Source organism: Saccoglossus kowalevskii, chromosome 14, assembly GCF_978046115.1.
Source record: "Saccoglossus kowalevskii chromosome 14, keSacKowa6.1, whole genome shotgun sequence".
NCBI classification, from domain to species: Eukaryota; Metazoa; Hemichordata; class Enteropneusta; family Harrimaniidae; genus Saccoglossus; species Saccoglossus kowalevskii.
This window is the reverse complement of record NC_140654.1, coordinates 9,124,433-9,141,045: the sequence shown is the minus strand read 5'-3', so window position 1 is coordinate 9,141,045 and position 16,613 is coordinate 9,124,433. Positions and strand designations below refer to the sequence as shown.

The window sequence follows — 16,613 nt, the reverse complement described above, 5'->3', positions numbered from 1 at the left end:
CTTGTGGTATGATATATTTTTATTTTAAGTGCAAGAAAGCGATTTAGATCAATCTGCAAAGCACCTTGATGTTTGTTTGTTTTTTCAGTGATAAATAAGCTGGTTATTGTTTCCATGTTTCACAATTTTTCTGTTTGAAATTTGCTTCCCTGACATTTTTAATCCTATGGTCATGTTAACACTGACCATTCCTTCCCAATAATTAATTCATCAGTATGATTAAAATAAGATGCTAGTTTGAGCTTAATTTTTGTTCTCTCTTCTTTTTAAAATCAATTTTTAATTATTTATTTTTATCATACTTTTTCCTTAACTTAAATTTATTTGCTGGCAGCTTTTTTAAAGTTTTGATAATTGTGAAAGCCCACAAAGCGTGTGTGGTTATAGTTAATGGAATAAAAAATATGATGTACATAATAATAAAAACAATTAATAGGAATACAAAATAATAATTATATACAGTAAAAATTAAATTTATACTGTGCAATGCATCAGATTTTAATCTTCCACTCAAAAAATATAATTACAATTTATCTTCTAACCATTCAAATAATTATTTATTAATGGCCCAATTAATGGAAGAATTAAAAAACTCATTAAAATGGTCATTTATAATTGCTCAGTTTAATTTGAAGGAAATGAGAACTGATAATTTGAGGTCTGAATTAATCAACATTGTATGCTAATGAGTCTATTATGCACATGTTAGGGCAGTTAGTGCAAAAAATAAATTTTAATACAAACTGTACTGGTAATTATCGGCCGTTTGTCAAACTGTATTTCCTTTCAGACATTTTTATTATCCATGTACTGACTGTTTGTATCCTACTGATAAGCCATAGCCAGTTCTATGTGCATATTGGCACTGTTATCTCTCCTGACATAATAAACCAACCATATAATTATAAGATACTTCACCACTTAAACCATATCTACATCTATCCACAATACAACACAGACATAAGAGAATAGATTTGTCTAGTGGCCATGGACACAAGCACAGGATACAGTTACAGTGGCTTTGGCCTTCCCATTGAGTCTGTGGCACACTCGCCCAAGGTACAGTGGTTTCGGCCTTCCCATTGAGTCTGTGGCACACTCACCCAAGGTACAGTGGCTTTGGCCTTCCCATTGAGTCTATAGCACACTCACCCAAGGTACAGTGGCTTTGGCCTTCCCATTGAGTCTGTGGCACACTCACCCAGAGTACAGTGGCTTTGGCCTTCCCATTGAGTCTGTGGCACACTCACCCAAGGTACAGTGGCTTTGGCCTTGCCATTGAGTCTGTGGCACACTCACCCAAGGTACAGTGGCTTTGGCCTTGCCATTGAGTCTGTGGCACACTCACCCAAGATACAGTGGCTTTGGCCTTCCCATTGAGTCTGTGGCACACTCACCCAAGGTACAGTGGCTTTGGCCTTCCCATTGAGTCTGTGGCACACTCACCCAGAGTACAGTGGCTTTGGCCTTCCCATTGAGTCTGTCGCACACTCACCCAAGATACAGTGGCTTTGGCCTTCCCATTGAGTCTGTGGCACACTCACCCAAGGTACAGTGGCTTTGGCCTTCCCATTGAGTCTGTGGCACACTCACCCAAGGTACAGTGGCTTTGGCCTTCCCATTGAGTCTGTGGCACACTCACCCAAGATACAGTGGCTTTGGCCTTGCCATTGAGTCTGTGGCACACTCACCCAGGGTACAGTGGCTTTGGCCTTGCCATTGAGTCTGTGGCACACTCACCCAGGGTACAGTGGTTTCGGCCTTCCCATTGAGTCTGTGGCACACTCACCCAGGGTACAGTGGTTTCGGCCTTCCCATTGAGTCTGTGGCACACTCACCCAGGGTACAGTGGCTTTGGCCTTCCCATTGAGTCTGTGGCACACTCATACAGGGTACAGTGGCTTCGGCCTTGCCATTGAGTCTGTGGCACAATCACCCAGGGTACAGTTGCTTTGGCCTACCCATTGAGTCTGTGGCACACTCGCCCAAGGTACAGTGGCTTTAGCCTTCCCATTGAGTCTGTGGCACACTCACCCAGGGTACAGTGGCTTTGGCCTTCTCATTGAGTCTGTGGCACACTCACCCAAGGTACAGTGGCTTTGGCCTTCCCATTGAGTCTGTGGCACACTCACCCAGGGTACAGTGGCTTTGGCCTTCCCATTGAGTCTGTGGCACACTCACCCAGAGTACAGTGGCTTCGACCTTCCCATTGAGTCTGTGGCACACTCACCCAGGGTACAGTGGCTTTGGCCTTGCCATTGAGTCTGTGGCACACTCACCCAAGATACAGTGGCTTTGGCCTTGCCATTGAGTCTGTCGCACACTCACCCAAGGTACAGTGGCTTTGGCCTTCCCATTGAGTCTGTGGCACACTCACCCAAGGTACAGTGGCTTTGGCCTTCCCATTGAGTCTGTGGCACACTCACCCAAGGTACAGTGGCTTTGGCCTTCCCATTGAGTCTGTGGCACACTCACCCAAGATACAGTGGCTTTGGCCTTCCCATTGAGTCTGTGGCACACTCACCCAGGGTACAGTGGCTTTGGCCTTGCCATTGAGTCTGTGGCACACTCACCCAGGGTACAGTGGCTTTGGCCTTCCCATTGAGTCTGTGGCACACTCACCCAAGGTACAGTGGCTTTGGCCTTCCCATTGAGTCTGTGGCACACTCACCCAAGATACAGTGGCTTTGGCCTTCCCATTGAGTCTGTGGCACACTCACCCAAGGTACAGTGGCTTTGGCCTTCCCATTGAGTCTGTGGCACACTCACCCAAGATACAGTGGCTTTGGCCTTCCCATTGAGTCTGTGGCACACTCACCCAGGGTACAGTGGCTTTGGCCTTGCCATTGAGTCTGTGGCACACTCACCCAGGGTACAGTGGCTTTGGCCTTCCCATTGAGTCTGTGGCACACTCACCCAGAGTACAGTGGCTTCGGCCTTCCCATTGAGTCTGGCACACTCACCCATTGTACAGTGGCTTTGGCCTTGCCATTGAGTCTGTGGCACACTCACCCAGGGTACAGTGGCTTCGGCCTTCCCATTGAGTCTGTGGCACACTCACCCAGGGTACAGTGGCTTTGGCCTTCCCATTGAGTCTGTGGCACACTCATACAGGGTACAGTGGCTTCGGCCTTGCCATTGAGTCTGTGGCACAATCACCCTGGGTACAGTGGCTTTTGCCTTCCCATTGAGTCTGTGGCAAGCTCACCCAAGGTACAGTGGCTTTGGCCTTCCCATTGAATCTGTGGCACACTCACCCAAGATACAGTGGCTTTGGCCTTCCCATTGAGTCTGTGGCACACTCACCCAGGGTACAGTGGCTTTGGCCTTGCCATTGAGTCTGTGGCACACTCACCCAGGGTACAGTGGCTTTGGCCTTCCCATTGAGTCTGTGGCACACTCACCCAAGGTACAGTGGCTTTGGCCTCCCCATTGAGTCTGTGGCACACTCACCCAAGGTACAGTGGCTTTGGCCTTCCCATTGAGTTTGGCACACTCACCCAGGGTACAGTGGCTTTGGCCTCCCCATTGAGTCTGTGGCACACTCACCCAGGGTACAGTGGCTTTGGCCTTCCCATTGAGTCTATGGTACACTCATCCAGGGTGCAGTGGCTTTGGCCTTCCCATTGAGTCTGTGGTACACTCATCCAGGGTACAGTGGCTTTGGCCTTCCCATTGAGTCTGTGGTACACTCATCCAGGGTACAGTGGCTTTGGCCTCCCCATTGAGTCTGTGCACACGCATATAGGGTACAGTGGCTTTGGCCACCCCATTGAGTCTGTGCACAAGCATATAGGGTACAGTGGCTTTGGCCACCCCATTGAGTCTGTGGCACACTCATACAAGGTTCAGTGGCTTTGTTCTTTCCATTGAGTCTGTGGTACACTCACACATGGTACAGTGGCTTTGGCCTTTCCATTGAGTCTGTGTGCTACAGAGGCCAAATCTGATGAAATTGTCTCTAATTAGATTACTAGTAATGTGACTGCGATGTAGAGGTGATGTGTTAATAAAGATTGTTCTCATCAGATATCTGATATTGTCTTAATCAGTTCCAGATAATCATATTACCGTATTATCTGAAAGATCACCCTGGGTGATGTTTTAGACAATATGTCATATTTTGGGAGACCACCAGAACCAACACATTGATGTTTTAACACTTTTTTCAACATTGTTTGTAATCAACTGTTTTCACAGACCTGTTTTCTTGCATGGTAAATATTTGATCACTTGAAAAAATGATTGAATGTTTTATATTAAAAAGATTTGTATCCTTTTATTTATTTTTAATTCATTCTCTAACTATTTATGCAATGAATAGCACAAAAATCTTTATTGTCAAGTGAATTTGAAAAGAAAACATGTTGTATTAAACACGTGATATACTTTAATGTATGTGTCGCAAGCTAATTTCAGATAAATACAGTATTTGACAAATCTGCTGGCATTGTTTGTTTACTACATGTGCATGTGTATGATGGAAATTGACACATCATTTATTACAAATCTTACAAACATTATATCTTCTTCTGGTAAGAATCATCTGACAATGTGAAATGGTCTTTAGGTCAAATAAAAAAAATTTCTAATAACCAAACTTTGCTTTAATAGATTTTTCACCCGGCCTGAACTTGAAAATAGGCATTTGTAGGTACTTTTCTGTCTCTCCTAACTTGCAGTGCTGAATTGTTTCTTCAAACCAAAACAACCTGTACATGAAAGATGTGGTGCATTATTGACAAAATACTTTTATTTGACACCATGGTAAAATAACAAATTGATAATATAATTTTTATAAAAGTTATGATAAAAAAAATAGTTATTCCTACCTGCCTCCCTATCCTGTTTTTCTTTTTAGTGTTACAAGAAACACATTATTTTATTTGGCCATATGCTTATAAAATGTTAAAAAAGGTATCGTAAAATCTTTATTAGAAGCCGCATCCCTAATAGAAGTCGTACCCATTCTTTTTGAACAATTGAGAACCAAAAAAATTACAATTTCTCATTTGTGTAGATGCTCTAATAAAAACTGCATTCCTTCTGTTGCAATATACCATTTTAATAGAAGTCACAGCTTATAATATAGATTTTACAGTAGCGTCAGTGACATTCTTAACAAACGCCCGTAAAGGGAAACCTGTCAGTCTCAGGGATTGCACCAGGGATTCATGGGATATCATTATTTATGTTTTTTACACTGTTATTCTGTTTTTTGTTTTCCATTTTATTTTTAATCTAGTAATTAAATTTGCTGTGATAATAGGCTGAATTGCATGTGTCTCTTTAAACCATGAAATCTTGAAAATTCTTTGAAGCGAAATAAACGTTATTGAGTACATTTTTAGGTTTTGATGGTGTGACCTTGAGAGATGCTGCTGAATCACCTGATTGTTTTCATTAAGGGGGTTTAATAAAGTAAACAAGTGTAACAATGAATGGCTTGTTACATTTAACTGTAGGTGATCGGGTCAGAATCTGTCCCTTAGATCATATACATACCACTCATTGCTTGTGGAAGGTAAGCAACATGTACATTGCAATCATGATTTTATTGGTGTTAATTGCTTCTGTTTCAATCTGTTAGTGGTTAGTACATCAGAATTTGTTCGAATGATATTACAGTTATTTTATCATTTTAAACTGAAATATTCTAAACTTTGTCTAATGTAGTAGTACAGTCCTTTATTGTGTTTTCAATTTAAATTTGGATATATATATGAGTGTCTGAGATAAATAATTTGTTGTTTCCTGGCAGAAGACCATGGTCCCTGGGGCAAAATAATAACCCCCAGGGAAAAGCTAATGCCTCCTAAGATGAGTCATGGTGTAGTCAATTGCAAAGTTTGACTGAAAAATTCAATGACTTCTGGGAGTCAACAATGGCCCCTGGGAGAAGACATTGGCCCCTGGGAGAAGACAGTGGCCCCTGGGAGAAGACATTGGCCCCTGGGAGAAGACAGTGGCCCCTGGGAGAAGCCACACATTTTCTTGTTCTGACTTGTGATGAACATTATGGTTACACTATTGAAGTATATTAATCTTTTCTTTTAATGCATTCTGACATCAAAATCCCAGCAACAGTAAAGTTCTGTTTCATTTTTTCTGAGTCATTTACCAACATTTAGTTTTTCACAGATTTTTAGTATTTTGAAAATATCACTTATTTTATATTGCTTATATTTTTGATGAAAAAATCATAATATTGGTAATAATAGTAGTAATAAAGCCAAATTAATTATATCAGGAAAGCTGTAGCTTCTATTAGAAACATATACATGAATGTTACAAAACTGAAAATTGAATTTGGTATGCATGTACTTTGTTAGGGTGGAGTACTTGGACCCCATGGTAAGTGGAGATTTGTATGTGGTAACAAACCATTATTATAAATCTACGTACGTGTAGCACTGAAAATAATAGAATTTGCTTTTTTAGCTGTTCTGTGAAAAAAGGAAACTACATTACCAAACAATGTTGGGTTTATGGTTATTGATTTCACATTGGAACACAGTGCGTCGGTAGATATGATTGATAGTCACTCTGCCTTCTTGTATACTATGCAGTATTCTTGTGATATCTTTACTGTGTCATCTAGAAACAAAAAAATACATCTAAAGCAATCCATAGTACAGAATTTATGAATACTTGGCATTTAATTTTTTTATATTGTTACCTTAAAGCTGCGCACGCCCGGGAATTGAGTCCCAAGCGACGATAACAACACACACTAAACACGCAAAGGCTCATGGGTAGACGCTGATTTGTAAATAATGACACCCTACTGGCCATTTGACGCATGCGCAGGTGACGAATCACTGCTTTAAACTGTATGAGTAATATGTGACTACAATACTGGTGACGTAATGTTTAATAAACCTTACTTTTCTCTTTGTAATGTGTACAACATTTATGCATTGTCTACATAGATTTCACTGGCCTGACACAGTGCATTCTGGGAATAACTTCACCTCCATGCTGGCTATCACCCAGCTTTGCCTTTTCATAAAAATTATATAATATTTACAGAGAGTAACATTAATTTCAACTTGTACAAAAATGTACATGTAGTATTTACATGTTTCTAATATGAGACACATTCAGGAAGATTAGTAGTTTGATTACTCTGAATAATTCAGATATGTGTGGCAATTTATAAAACAAGCTAAGCTGGAAAGATGTTAAGTTAGGCTCAGAACATACTATAATAATAATAATAATAATAATAATAATAATAATAATAATAACAAATATTTTCGTAAATAACACTAATTCTCAATAGTGTGTATCATTTATGCATATCATTACATATCTCATATACTTTGTATCATTTTAATTATACATGGTATTCCCAGATTAACACCGGTTGTTAATGGAACATACAACATTAGATTCTTAACTCCGATGAAAAGACAAGTTTCTACCACTCACCACGAAAGCCAAATATCACAAAAGCGAATCATCGTGAACGCCAATCATTGCAAAGCTACATTTATATGTACTAGTAATAATAATAATAATGAATAATTTATTGAAATCCAAGTAAAAATACAATGAAGTATGAGAAAAAAAAGTAAATAAAAATAAAAGATAACTGAAAAAATAATGAAGAGAATTTATGTTACATGCTACATGCATCATGTACGAGAAGATGTGTACATGTGTATGCTTAATTACATTCCCTGGATTTTCCCATCTCATTAGTTGCGTACAAAAAACAACTTTATATTTTATAGGTTATGTGTACATTGACCTTTTGAACACCCCCATTTCTCCTTTCAAAATGTTGAAGCCAAATTTTGCACATTTTTGTGTTTTTTGTTTAGTTTTTTATTTCATCCAAAATTTCCCATTGTCTACAGAAGAATTGTTTCGTAAAAAATATGGATAAATTTGTTTAGGTTTAATTGAACGTGACAAATATTGACTTCCACATTTAAAAGTTTAAATAATGTTACTAATACAAATGTTTCTTAAGTGTCTTCTATGTAAGTTAGTATTCTTCCAGTTTAAAGAAACTTGACAGTGGCTTACTAAACATAAAAATAAATCAATGTAACAGTTATAACCATGCTTAGCTTGCCCCAGTTTTTCCTTCTATTCATATCCATTATCAGCCAAGCCCCTTTACAGTATTCGTTACTTTATCACTCCCTATTGTTGACATAGTATTGTAGGCTCACAAATTGTTTTCTTTGTGCCAGTAGGGGAGAGTGAAAAGCTACCTTGAGTGGAACTCTGCGTGGATTTCAAAGGAAGAAGCAATTCACCAACATGTGTGTGTTACAAGTGCCGTACAGATGAAATACCACACACCGTGCATGTGTGAAATTAACAACAGTATGGATCTCTTATTCTTTGCAATGTCTTATTTTTAAGTACGAACCACCATGGAGTATCATTTGCATCAACCACCACAACCGCCTCTGGATTTTCGACGCTGGCTTGTGAAAAACGTCAAATTGTCCCAATTAATAACAATTCTTCTGATCATGTTGATTTTAGTGCCACTTGTCACGCATTACTACTTGAGTAAAGTTGACGGTATCAGCAGCAATGGGGCATTTGCGCCATCACGTGATGCTCTTGGCCGCCACACTATGAAAGTTAGCGATCTCAGACTTCATGTGGACGAGCTTTACCGAATCAAGTCATCCGTGACTGCCGAACTGGTGGATCTGGAGAGACAGCGAAGTGAAAAGCAGAGTCAAATCACCCTATATAGTAACAAGCTGGAAGGAATCCACCAGGATATCAGTGTTACTGAGATAGAGTTGAAAAAAATAAAATTACAGATCATGCAGTTGCAAAAGGAGAAGGAGGAAATTCTAGAGCGTCGTGAGAATCAGATCGCTCCTCCGAAACGGATTCTTCCGAGTTTGGAGGACAATGTGATTTTAACTGCACCCCAAGATAAACTACAGTGCAGACAGCATAACTGTTTTGATTATTCACGATGCTCGCTAACTTCAAAATTCCCAGTTTATTTTTATCAACCTAGTGAGACTTTTCAAAGCTCAATCAATTTAAATAGGGTGGTCCTTAGTACCATTTCAGAACTCTTTAGTGCCAACCCTTATACAACCACGGACCCCAGTATCGCTTGTATTTATATAGTATTGCTTGGGCCCACCACAACAGCCCTTAATTCCAAGTCTGACATTGAAAGCAAACTGCATAGTTTACCGTACTGGATGGGGGATGGACGAAATCACGTTCTCCTGAACCTTGTTAACAGTGTACTTCAGGATAATTGTCTTGAGTCAATAAATACGGGTCGTGCTATCATCGTGCAATCTGGATTCCGAGTCAGTGAGTTTCGACACGGGTTTGATATTCTTGTGCCGTTACTTTTGGGACCCAAATATCATTTTAGTTGGACTGCAATACCTCCGTTGGTGCCGGCCAAGAGACGATATCTTGCAACTTTTCAGGGAGAACTCGTAGCATCAGGGGGAAAGCATTCAACGTTTCATCACATGCAAAGCGGAAAATTAAAAGCTGATCTGAGGGGTCGGGAAACAGCAGATCAGTATATTAATGAAGAGTTACAAAGACTTCAAACTATCACAGAAGATAGTTTTTTTATTGAACTATTTTGCGGTACTTCAGTCATAACTCAGGGAAGCATGGGTGCCCCGGAATGGGCTCTTTGTGGGACAGAAATTGACCGATCAAAATTTTTAAGAGAATCAACATTTTCACTTGTGTTCTCACCTGATGAAGTGCTTGTGTCGTCGTCGTTGTTTTACACGCGACTCTACGAGTCATTGAGATACGGTGCTGTGCCAGTTATTGTTGGAGAACATACTCAACTGCCATTTTATGAAACTTTGGATTGGAGGAAAGCTGTGCTGTTCTTACCCAAACCTCGTATAACAGAGCTTTATTTTTATTTACAAACCGTTGGTCATGGTGACATTTTGAATATGCGAAAACAAGGTCGTTTCATTTATGAAACTTATTTTTCTTCAACAAAAAACATTGTTGATAGTATCCTAGCAACAATCAGAACTCGGCTCAATATTCCGTCCGTCGTGATCCGTGATGAACCTTCTCCAAGTGTCTTCAGTGATGAATTTGTCCCGCTAAAAGTGGACATGCAGCTACAGACATTGGAGTTTGAAGATGGTGGCGGCGGACCTGTAGAATCGCCATATTCGTCCCCAGGTTTTCTTCGCAATTATACATTTAATACAGTAAATCGTCACGCAACATGGAATGAATTGCCCGGACCATTTTATATGTTTCCCAACACTCCATTTGATCCAATACTGCCATCAGAAGCGAAATTCCGTGGATCGGGAGTGGGTTTTCGGCCAATTGGGGATGGTGCAGGTGGAGCTGGCAAAGAGTTTATGGAGTCACTTGGGGGTAATGTACCCAAAGAACAATTCACTATTGTCATGCTGACATATGAAAGAGAAGAAGTGCTTATTAATTCAATACAAAGATTAAATGGACTGCCTCATCTCAATAAGGTATTGTAAAATTTATGTTAATTAATGTGGAGATGTTGCAATAAAAATCACCAGATGGTTAAACATAGTATCACAAGGCATATATATGAATGTATATAGTGGTCATTTCTATCATTGTCGTCTTTCATGGCTTTGGACACAGTGTGGTTTGGGGTAATAGGGATGACAACATGTGGCAGGCTCTAACTACCATTCATGGCTTTGGACACAGTGTGGTTTTGGGTAATAGGGATGACAACATGTGGTAGGCTCTGATTACCATTCATGGCTTTGGACACAGTGTGGTTTGTTGTAATAGGGATGACAACATGTGGTAGGCTCTGATTACCATTCATGGCTTTGGACACAGTGTGGTTTGGGGTAATAGGGATGACAACATGTGGTAGGCTCTGATTACCATTCATGGCTTTGGACACAGTGTGGTTTGGGGTAATAGGGATGACAACATGTGGCAGGCTCTAACTACCATTCATGGCTTTGGACACAGTGTGGTTTGGGGGTAATAGGGATGACATGTGGTAGGCTCTAACTACCATTCATGGCTTTGGACACAGTGTGGTTTGGGTAATAGGGATGACAACATGTGGTAGGCTCTGACTACCATTCATGGCTTTGGACACAGTGTGGTTTGGGGTAATAGGGATGACAACATGTGGCAGGCTCTAACTACCATTCATGGCTTTGGACACAGTGTGGTTTGAGGTAATAGGGATGACAACATGTGGCAGGCTCTAACTACCATTCATGGCTTTGGACACAGTGTGGTTTGGGGTAATAGGGATGACAACATGTGGTAGGCTCTAACTACCATTCATGGCTTTGGACACAGTGTGGTTTGGGTAATAGGGATGACATGTGGTAGGCTCTGACTACCATTCATGGCTTTGGACACAGTGTGGTTTGGGGTAATAGGGATGACAACATGTGGCAGGCTCTAACTACCATTCATGGCTTTGGACACAGTGTGGTTTGGGGTAATAGGGATGACAACATGTGGCAAGCTCTGATTACCATTCATGGCTTTGAACACAGTGTGGTTTGGGGCAATAGGGATGACAACATGTGGCAGGCTCTAACTACCATTCCTGGCTTCGGACACAGTGTGGTTTGGGGTAATAGGGATGACAACATGTGGCAGGCTCTGATTACCATTCATGGCTTTGGACACAGTGTGGTTTGGGGTAATAGGGATGACAACATGTGGCAGGCTCTGATTACCATTCATGGCTTTGGACACAGTGTGGTTTTGGGTAATAGGGATGACAACATTTGGTAGGCTCTGACTACCATTCATGGCTTTGGACACAGTGTGGTTTTGGGTAATAGGGATGACAACATGTGGCAGGCTCTAACTACCATTCATGGCTTTGGACACAGTGTGGTTTTGGGTAATAGGGATGACAACATGTGGCAGGCTCTGATTACCATTCATGGCTTTGGACACAGTGTGGTTTTGGGTAATAGGGATGACAACATGTGGTAGGCTCTGACTACCATTCATGGCTTTGGACACAGTGTGGTTTGGGGTAATAGGGATGACAACATGTGGCAGGCTCTGATTACCATTCCTGGCTTCGGACACAGTGTGGTTTGTTGTAATAGGGATGACAACATGTGGTAGGCTCTGATTACCATTCATGGCTTTGGACACAGTGTGGTTTGGGGTAATAGGGATGACAACATGTGGTAGGCTCTGATTACCATTCATGGCTTTGGACACAGTGTGGTTTGGGGTAATAGGGATGACAACATGTGGCAGGCTCTAACTACCATTCATGGCTTTGGACACAGTGTGGTTTGGGGGTAATAGGGATGACATGTGGTAGGCTCTAACTACCATTCATGGCTTTGGACACAGTGTGGTTTGGGTAATAGGGATGACAACATGTGGTAGGCTCTGACTACCATTCATGGCTTTGGACACAGTGTGGTTTGGGGTAATAGGGATGACAACATGTGGCAGGCTCTAACTACCATTCATGGCTTTGGACACAGTGTGGTTTGAGGTAATAGGGATGACAACATGTGGCAGGCTCTAACTACCATTCATGGCTTTGGACACAGTGTGGTTTGGGGTAATAGGGATGACAACATGTGGTAGGCTCTAACTACCATTCATGGCTTTGGACACAGTGTGGTTTGGGTAATAGGGATGACATGTGGTAGGCTCTGACTACCATTCATGGCTTTGGACACAGTGTGGTTTGGGGTAATAGGGATGACAACATGTGGCAGGCTCTAACTACCATTCATGGCTTTGGACACAGTGTGGTTTGGGGTAATAGGGATGACAACATGTGGCAAGCTCTGATTACCATTCATGGCTTTGAACACAGTGTGGTTTGGGGCAATAGGGATGACAACATGTGGCAGGCTCTAACTACCATTCCTGGCTTCGGACACAGTGTGGTTTGGGGTAATAGGGATGACAACATGTGGCAGGCTCTGATTACCATTCATGGCTTTGAACACAGTGTGGTTTGGGGTAATAGGGATGACAACATGTGGCAGGCTCTGATTACCATTCATGGCTTTGGACACAGTGTGGTTTGGGGTAATAGGGATGACAACATGTGGCAGGCTCTGATTACCATTCCTGGCTTCGGACACAGTGTGGTTTGGGGGTAATAGGGATGACAACATGTGGCAGGCTCTGATTACCATTCATGGCTTTGGACACAGTGTGGTTTGGGGTAATAGGGATGACAACATGTGGCAGGCTCTAACTACCATTCATGGCTTTGGACACAGTGTGGTTTGGGGTAATTGGGATGACAACATGTGGTAGGCTCTGACTACCATTCATGGCTTTGGACACAGTGTGGTTTGGGGTAATAGGGATGACAACATGTGGCAGGCTCTGACTACCATTCATGAATACTATGTAACTAGTTCTCTTTTATTCTCCAAAATGTAGAGGTAGCATTTACAGCCGAAAGGATATATTGTACATGCACCATGGAAATGCTTGTCCTGTGCTGCAAAAATGCACAACAATACTTGTACACACACACATTGCTCATTACAGGAAATTAGGGGGCGGGGTCAACATTGTCGGCAACACAGTCTTGATATCCAATGCAAAATTCACTGATGTTGGTCAGTGAATACAGCACACATTGTTCAATTATAGTAACTCAAGTTATTGCAATAGACACAACACACAGAATAATACGCTTCATTTCCTAATTCACAAAGGCCTTTATTCATGCTGTAATTGTGCATTGGAACTTTAAATGCAAACTTTTTGTTTCTTTGAGTTTGAAGGTCATGATTATAAACTAACTACAACATAAATGCTACACGAGTTGATTAATTGTGGTGCTTACAGTGTGCACTATTTCCCTGGGAGAGTTCTTATCAATGTTTCAATAACCCCCATCAACTTCCCTCAGATGATTGAAGCGACCGCAAATATGCGTGGATATGCGTGGATAATTTACAAATAATTTTGTATAGTCACAACAATCTTGCAATATTACGGTATAAACACACAACAACTTTGCCATAGTACACATGTACATACCTAGATAAAAATTAAATAGTCCAAAATCAAGTGGCACCACGCGAAGTGAGATTGTCACAAAATGTAGCAAATTGTTTTCATATCAGTAGATCATTTGATAACGCCAAGAAAGTGCCTTTTTATATTGCAATGAACTTTCCTGGAGAGTTTCCTGTACGCTGGCTGTAAGCAACCTTTGAATTGGTTATTTAGTTCTTGTTTTTTTATTTTATTTTTTAAAATAGTGTACATGATTGTACTGTCTGACATTGTTTCTTTTTGTGTTTTCAAACTAGAAAGTGGTTGAAAAAATAGCATTCTTCCTATGTGTTATTTGGTATGATGGCAAGGTAGTTTTAGTTGATGTCCATATTTTGTCCTACTTGGGATATGTGATCTGAAATTTATGTCTCTCTCTGACCATAGGTGCTAATTGTGTGGAATTCACCAGAACCTCCGTCACAAGATTTAGGTTGGCCTGAAATACATGTTGATGTCAAAGTAAGTATGTATGTCCCATTTATGTCATGTAAGTACAGGATGTATGACCCTTGGAGGTCATGCACATACCAGGATGTATGACCCTTGGAGGTCATGTGCATACCAGGATGTATGACCCTTGGAGGTCATGTGCATACCAGGATGTATGACCCTTGGAGGTCATGAACATACCAGGATGTATGACCCTTGGAGGTCATGAACATACCCGGATGTATGACCCTTGGAGGTCATGCACATACATGTACCAGGATGTATGATCTATGGAAGTCATGCACATACCAGGATGTATGTCCCATTTATGTCATGTAAGTACAGGATGTATGACCCTTGGAGGTAATGCACATACCAGGATGTATGACCTTTGGAGGTAATGCACATACCAAGATGTATGACCCTTGGAGGTAATGCACATACCAGGATGTATGATCTATGGAGGTCATGCACATATCAGGATGTATGTCCCATTTATGTCATGTAAGTACAGGATGGATGACCCTTGGAGGTCATGCACACACCAGGATGTATGACCCTTGGAGGTCATGCACATGCCAGGATGTATGACCCTTGGAGGTCATGCACATACCAGGATGTATGACCCTTGGAGGTCATGCACATACCAGGATGTATGACCCTTGGAGGTCATACACATACCAGGATGTATGACCCTGGAGGTCATGCACATAGCAGGATGTATGACCCTGGAGGTCATGCACATACCAGAATGTATAACCCTTGGAGGTCATGCACATACCAGGATGTATAACCCTTGAATGTCATGCACATACCAGAATGTATGCCCCTTGGAGGTCATGCACATACCAGGATGTATGACCCTTGGAGGTCATGCACATACCAGGATGCATGACCCTTGAAGGTCATGCACATATCAGGATGTATGACCCTTGGAGGTCATGCACATATCAGGATGTATGACCCTTGGAGATCATGTACATACCAGAATGTATGACCCATGGAGGTCATGCACATACCAGGATGCATGACCCTTGGAGGTCATGCACATACCAGGATGCATGACCCTTTGATGCCATGAACATACCAGGATGTATGACCCTATGAGTTCATGGATATACCAGGATGTATGAACCTTTAGAATTTGTGTTAGTACCAGGATGTTTGACCCTTAGATATTGTGCAAGTACCTGATTGTATATATGGGATGTATGCATCTGATTAACACTGGTCTCTTTTTTTCTCTAGGTAATTCAGACAAAGAAAAACAGTTTGAACAATCGTTTTCTACCATATGATGAAATAGTGACTGAGGCTATATTGTCAATTGACGATGACGCCCACCTCAGGCATGATGAAATTCTATTTGGTTTCAGGTTAGTCTCTGTCAACATCATTTATGTGTTTGTAGTGTACTATTGATGCAACATGCAGCATCATATACTAAGGACTTTTTCACTTGTTCTGAACCGTTATCCTCTGCTCACTCACTCAGCAGAGATGATAAAAGCTAAACTATGACTGCGTTTGTGATGTCGCAGCGGCTCATTGATCAAATGATATATTGCCATTAGTTCCAGTTCCCATGTCTCCCCAGACCACACAAACTGCTACAAATTATACACCTTAAACAAACAAGGGGCGTAACAAGACTGACTACCATACATATACATTTTATTGCTTTTCAGTTTATCCATGGTCTATTTATCTTGTAACAATGACGCCATGCTCTGTAAACTCACCTCACACCTGTTTTCACCTTAGTAACATACACTCAGACGTGGCAACACAATATTCCTTCATTTGATCACAGTCACTGAAAACCTGTGTTACAAATAACATTTTTTCCTAATATGTGATTAGTTATTTGTGCAAAAATGCATTCTGGTTGCACCATCTGCCAGCTACTCAGCTACTGTATGATGTCATCACTGATCATAAAGTCGCACTAAGGCATTTAAAGAGACTAATAAACTTTATGTTTTCTCTCATTCTGTTTGAAGGGGCATGCGATTTTAGTACTGTAATTCTTCTATTAGAAGTGCATCTTCAATAGAAGTGTTCATATTGTATGCTGGATCATTATGACTTATTTTAACCATAGGCACACCCCTTTTATTTACCTAAGCACATGCCCTATTAATGGAGCAAGT

The 16,613-nt window shown here is 41.1% G+C and overlaps 1 protein-coding gene across 1 annotated transcript in view; it reads left to right on the top strand.

Moving 5' to 3' along the window:
• The window catches only part of LOC100369934 (exostosin-like 3), a 43,499-nt gene that overhangs the window by 17,016 nt on the left and 9,870 nt on the right, over positions 1-16,613 (top strand). The window contains exons 2-4 of the mRNA XM_006820994.2: positions 8,208-10,484; positions 14,416-14,490; positions 15,709-15,836. Of these exons, the coding sequence (XP_006821057.1) occupies positions 8,394-10,484; positions 14,416-14,490; positions 15,709-15,836 (2,294 nt within the window). The 5' untranslated portion in view covers positions 8,208-8,393. The remainder of the gene's footprint in view (positions 1-8,207; positions 10,485-14,415; positions 14,491-15,708; positions 15,837-16,613) is intronic.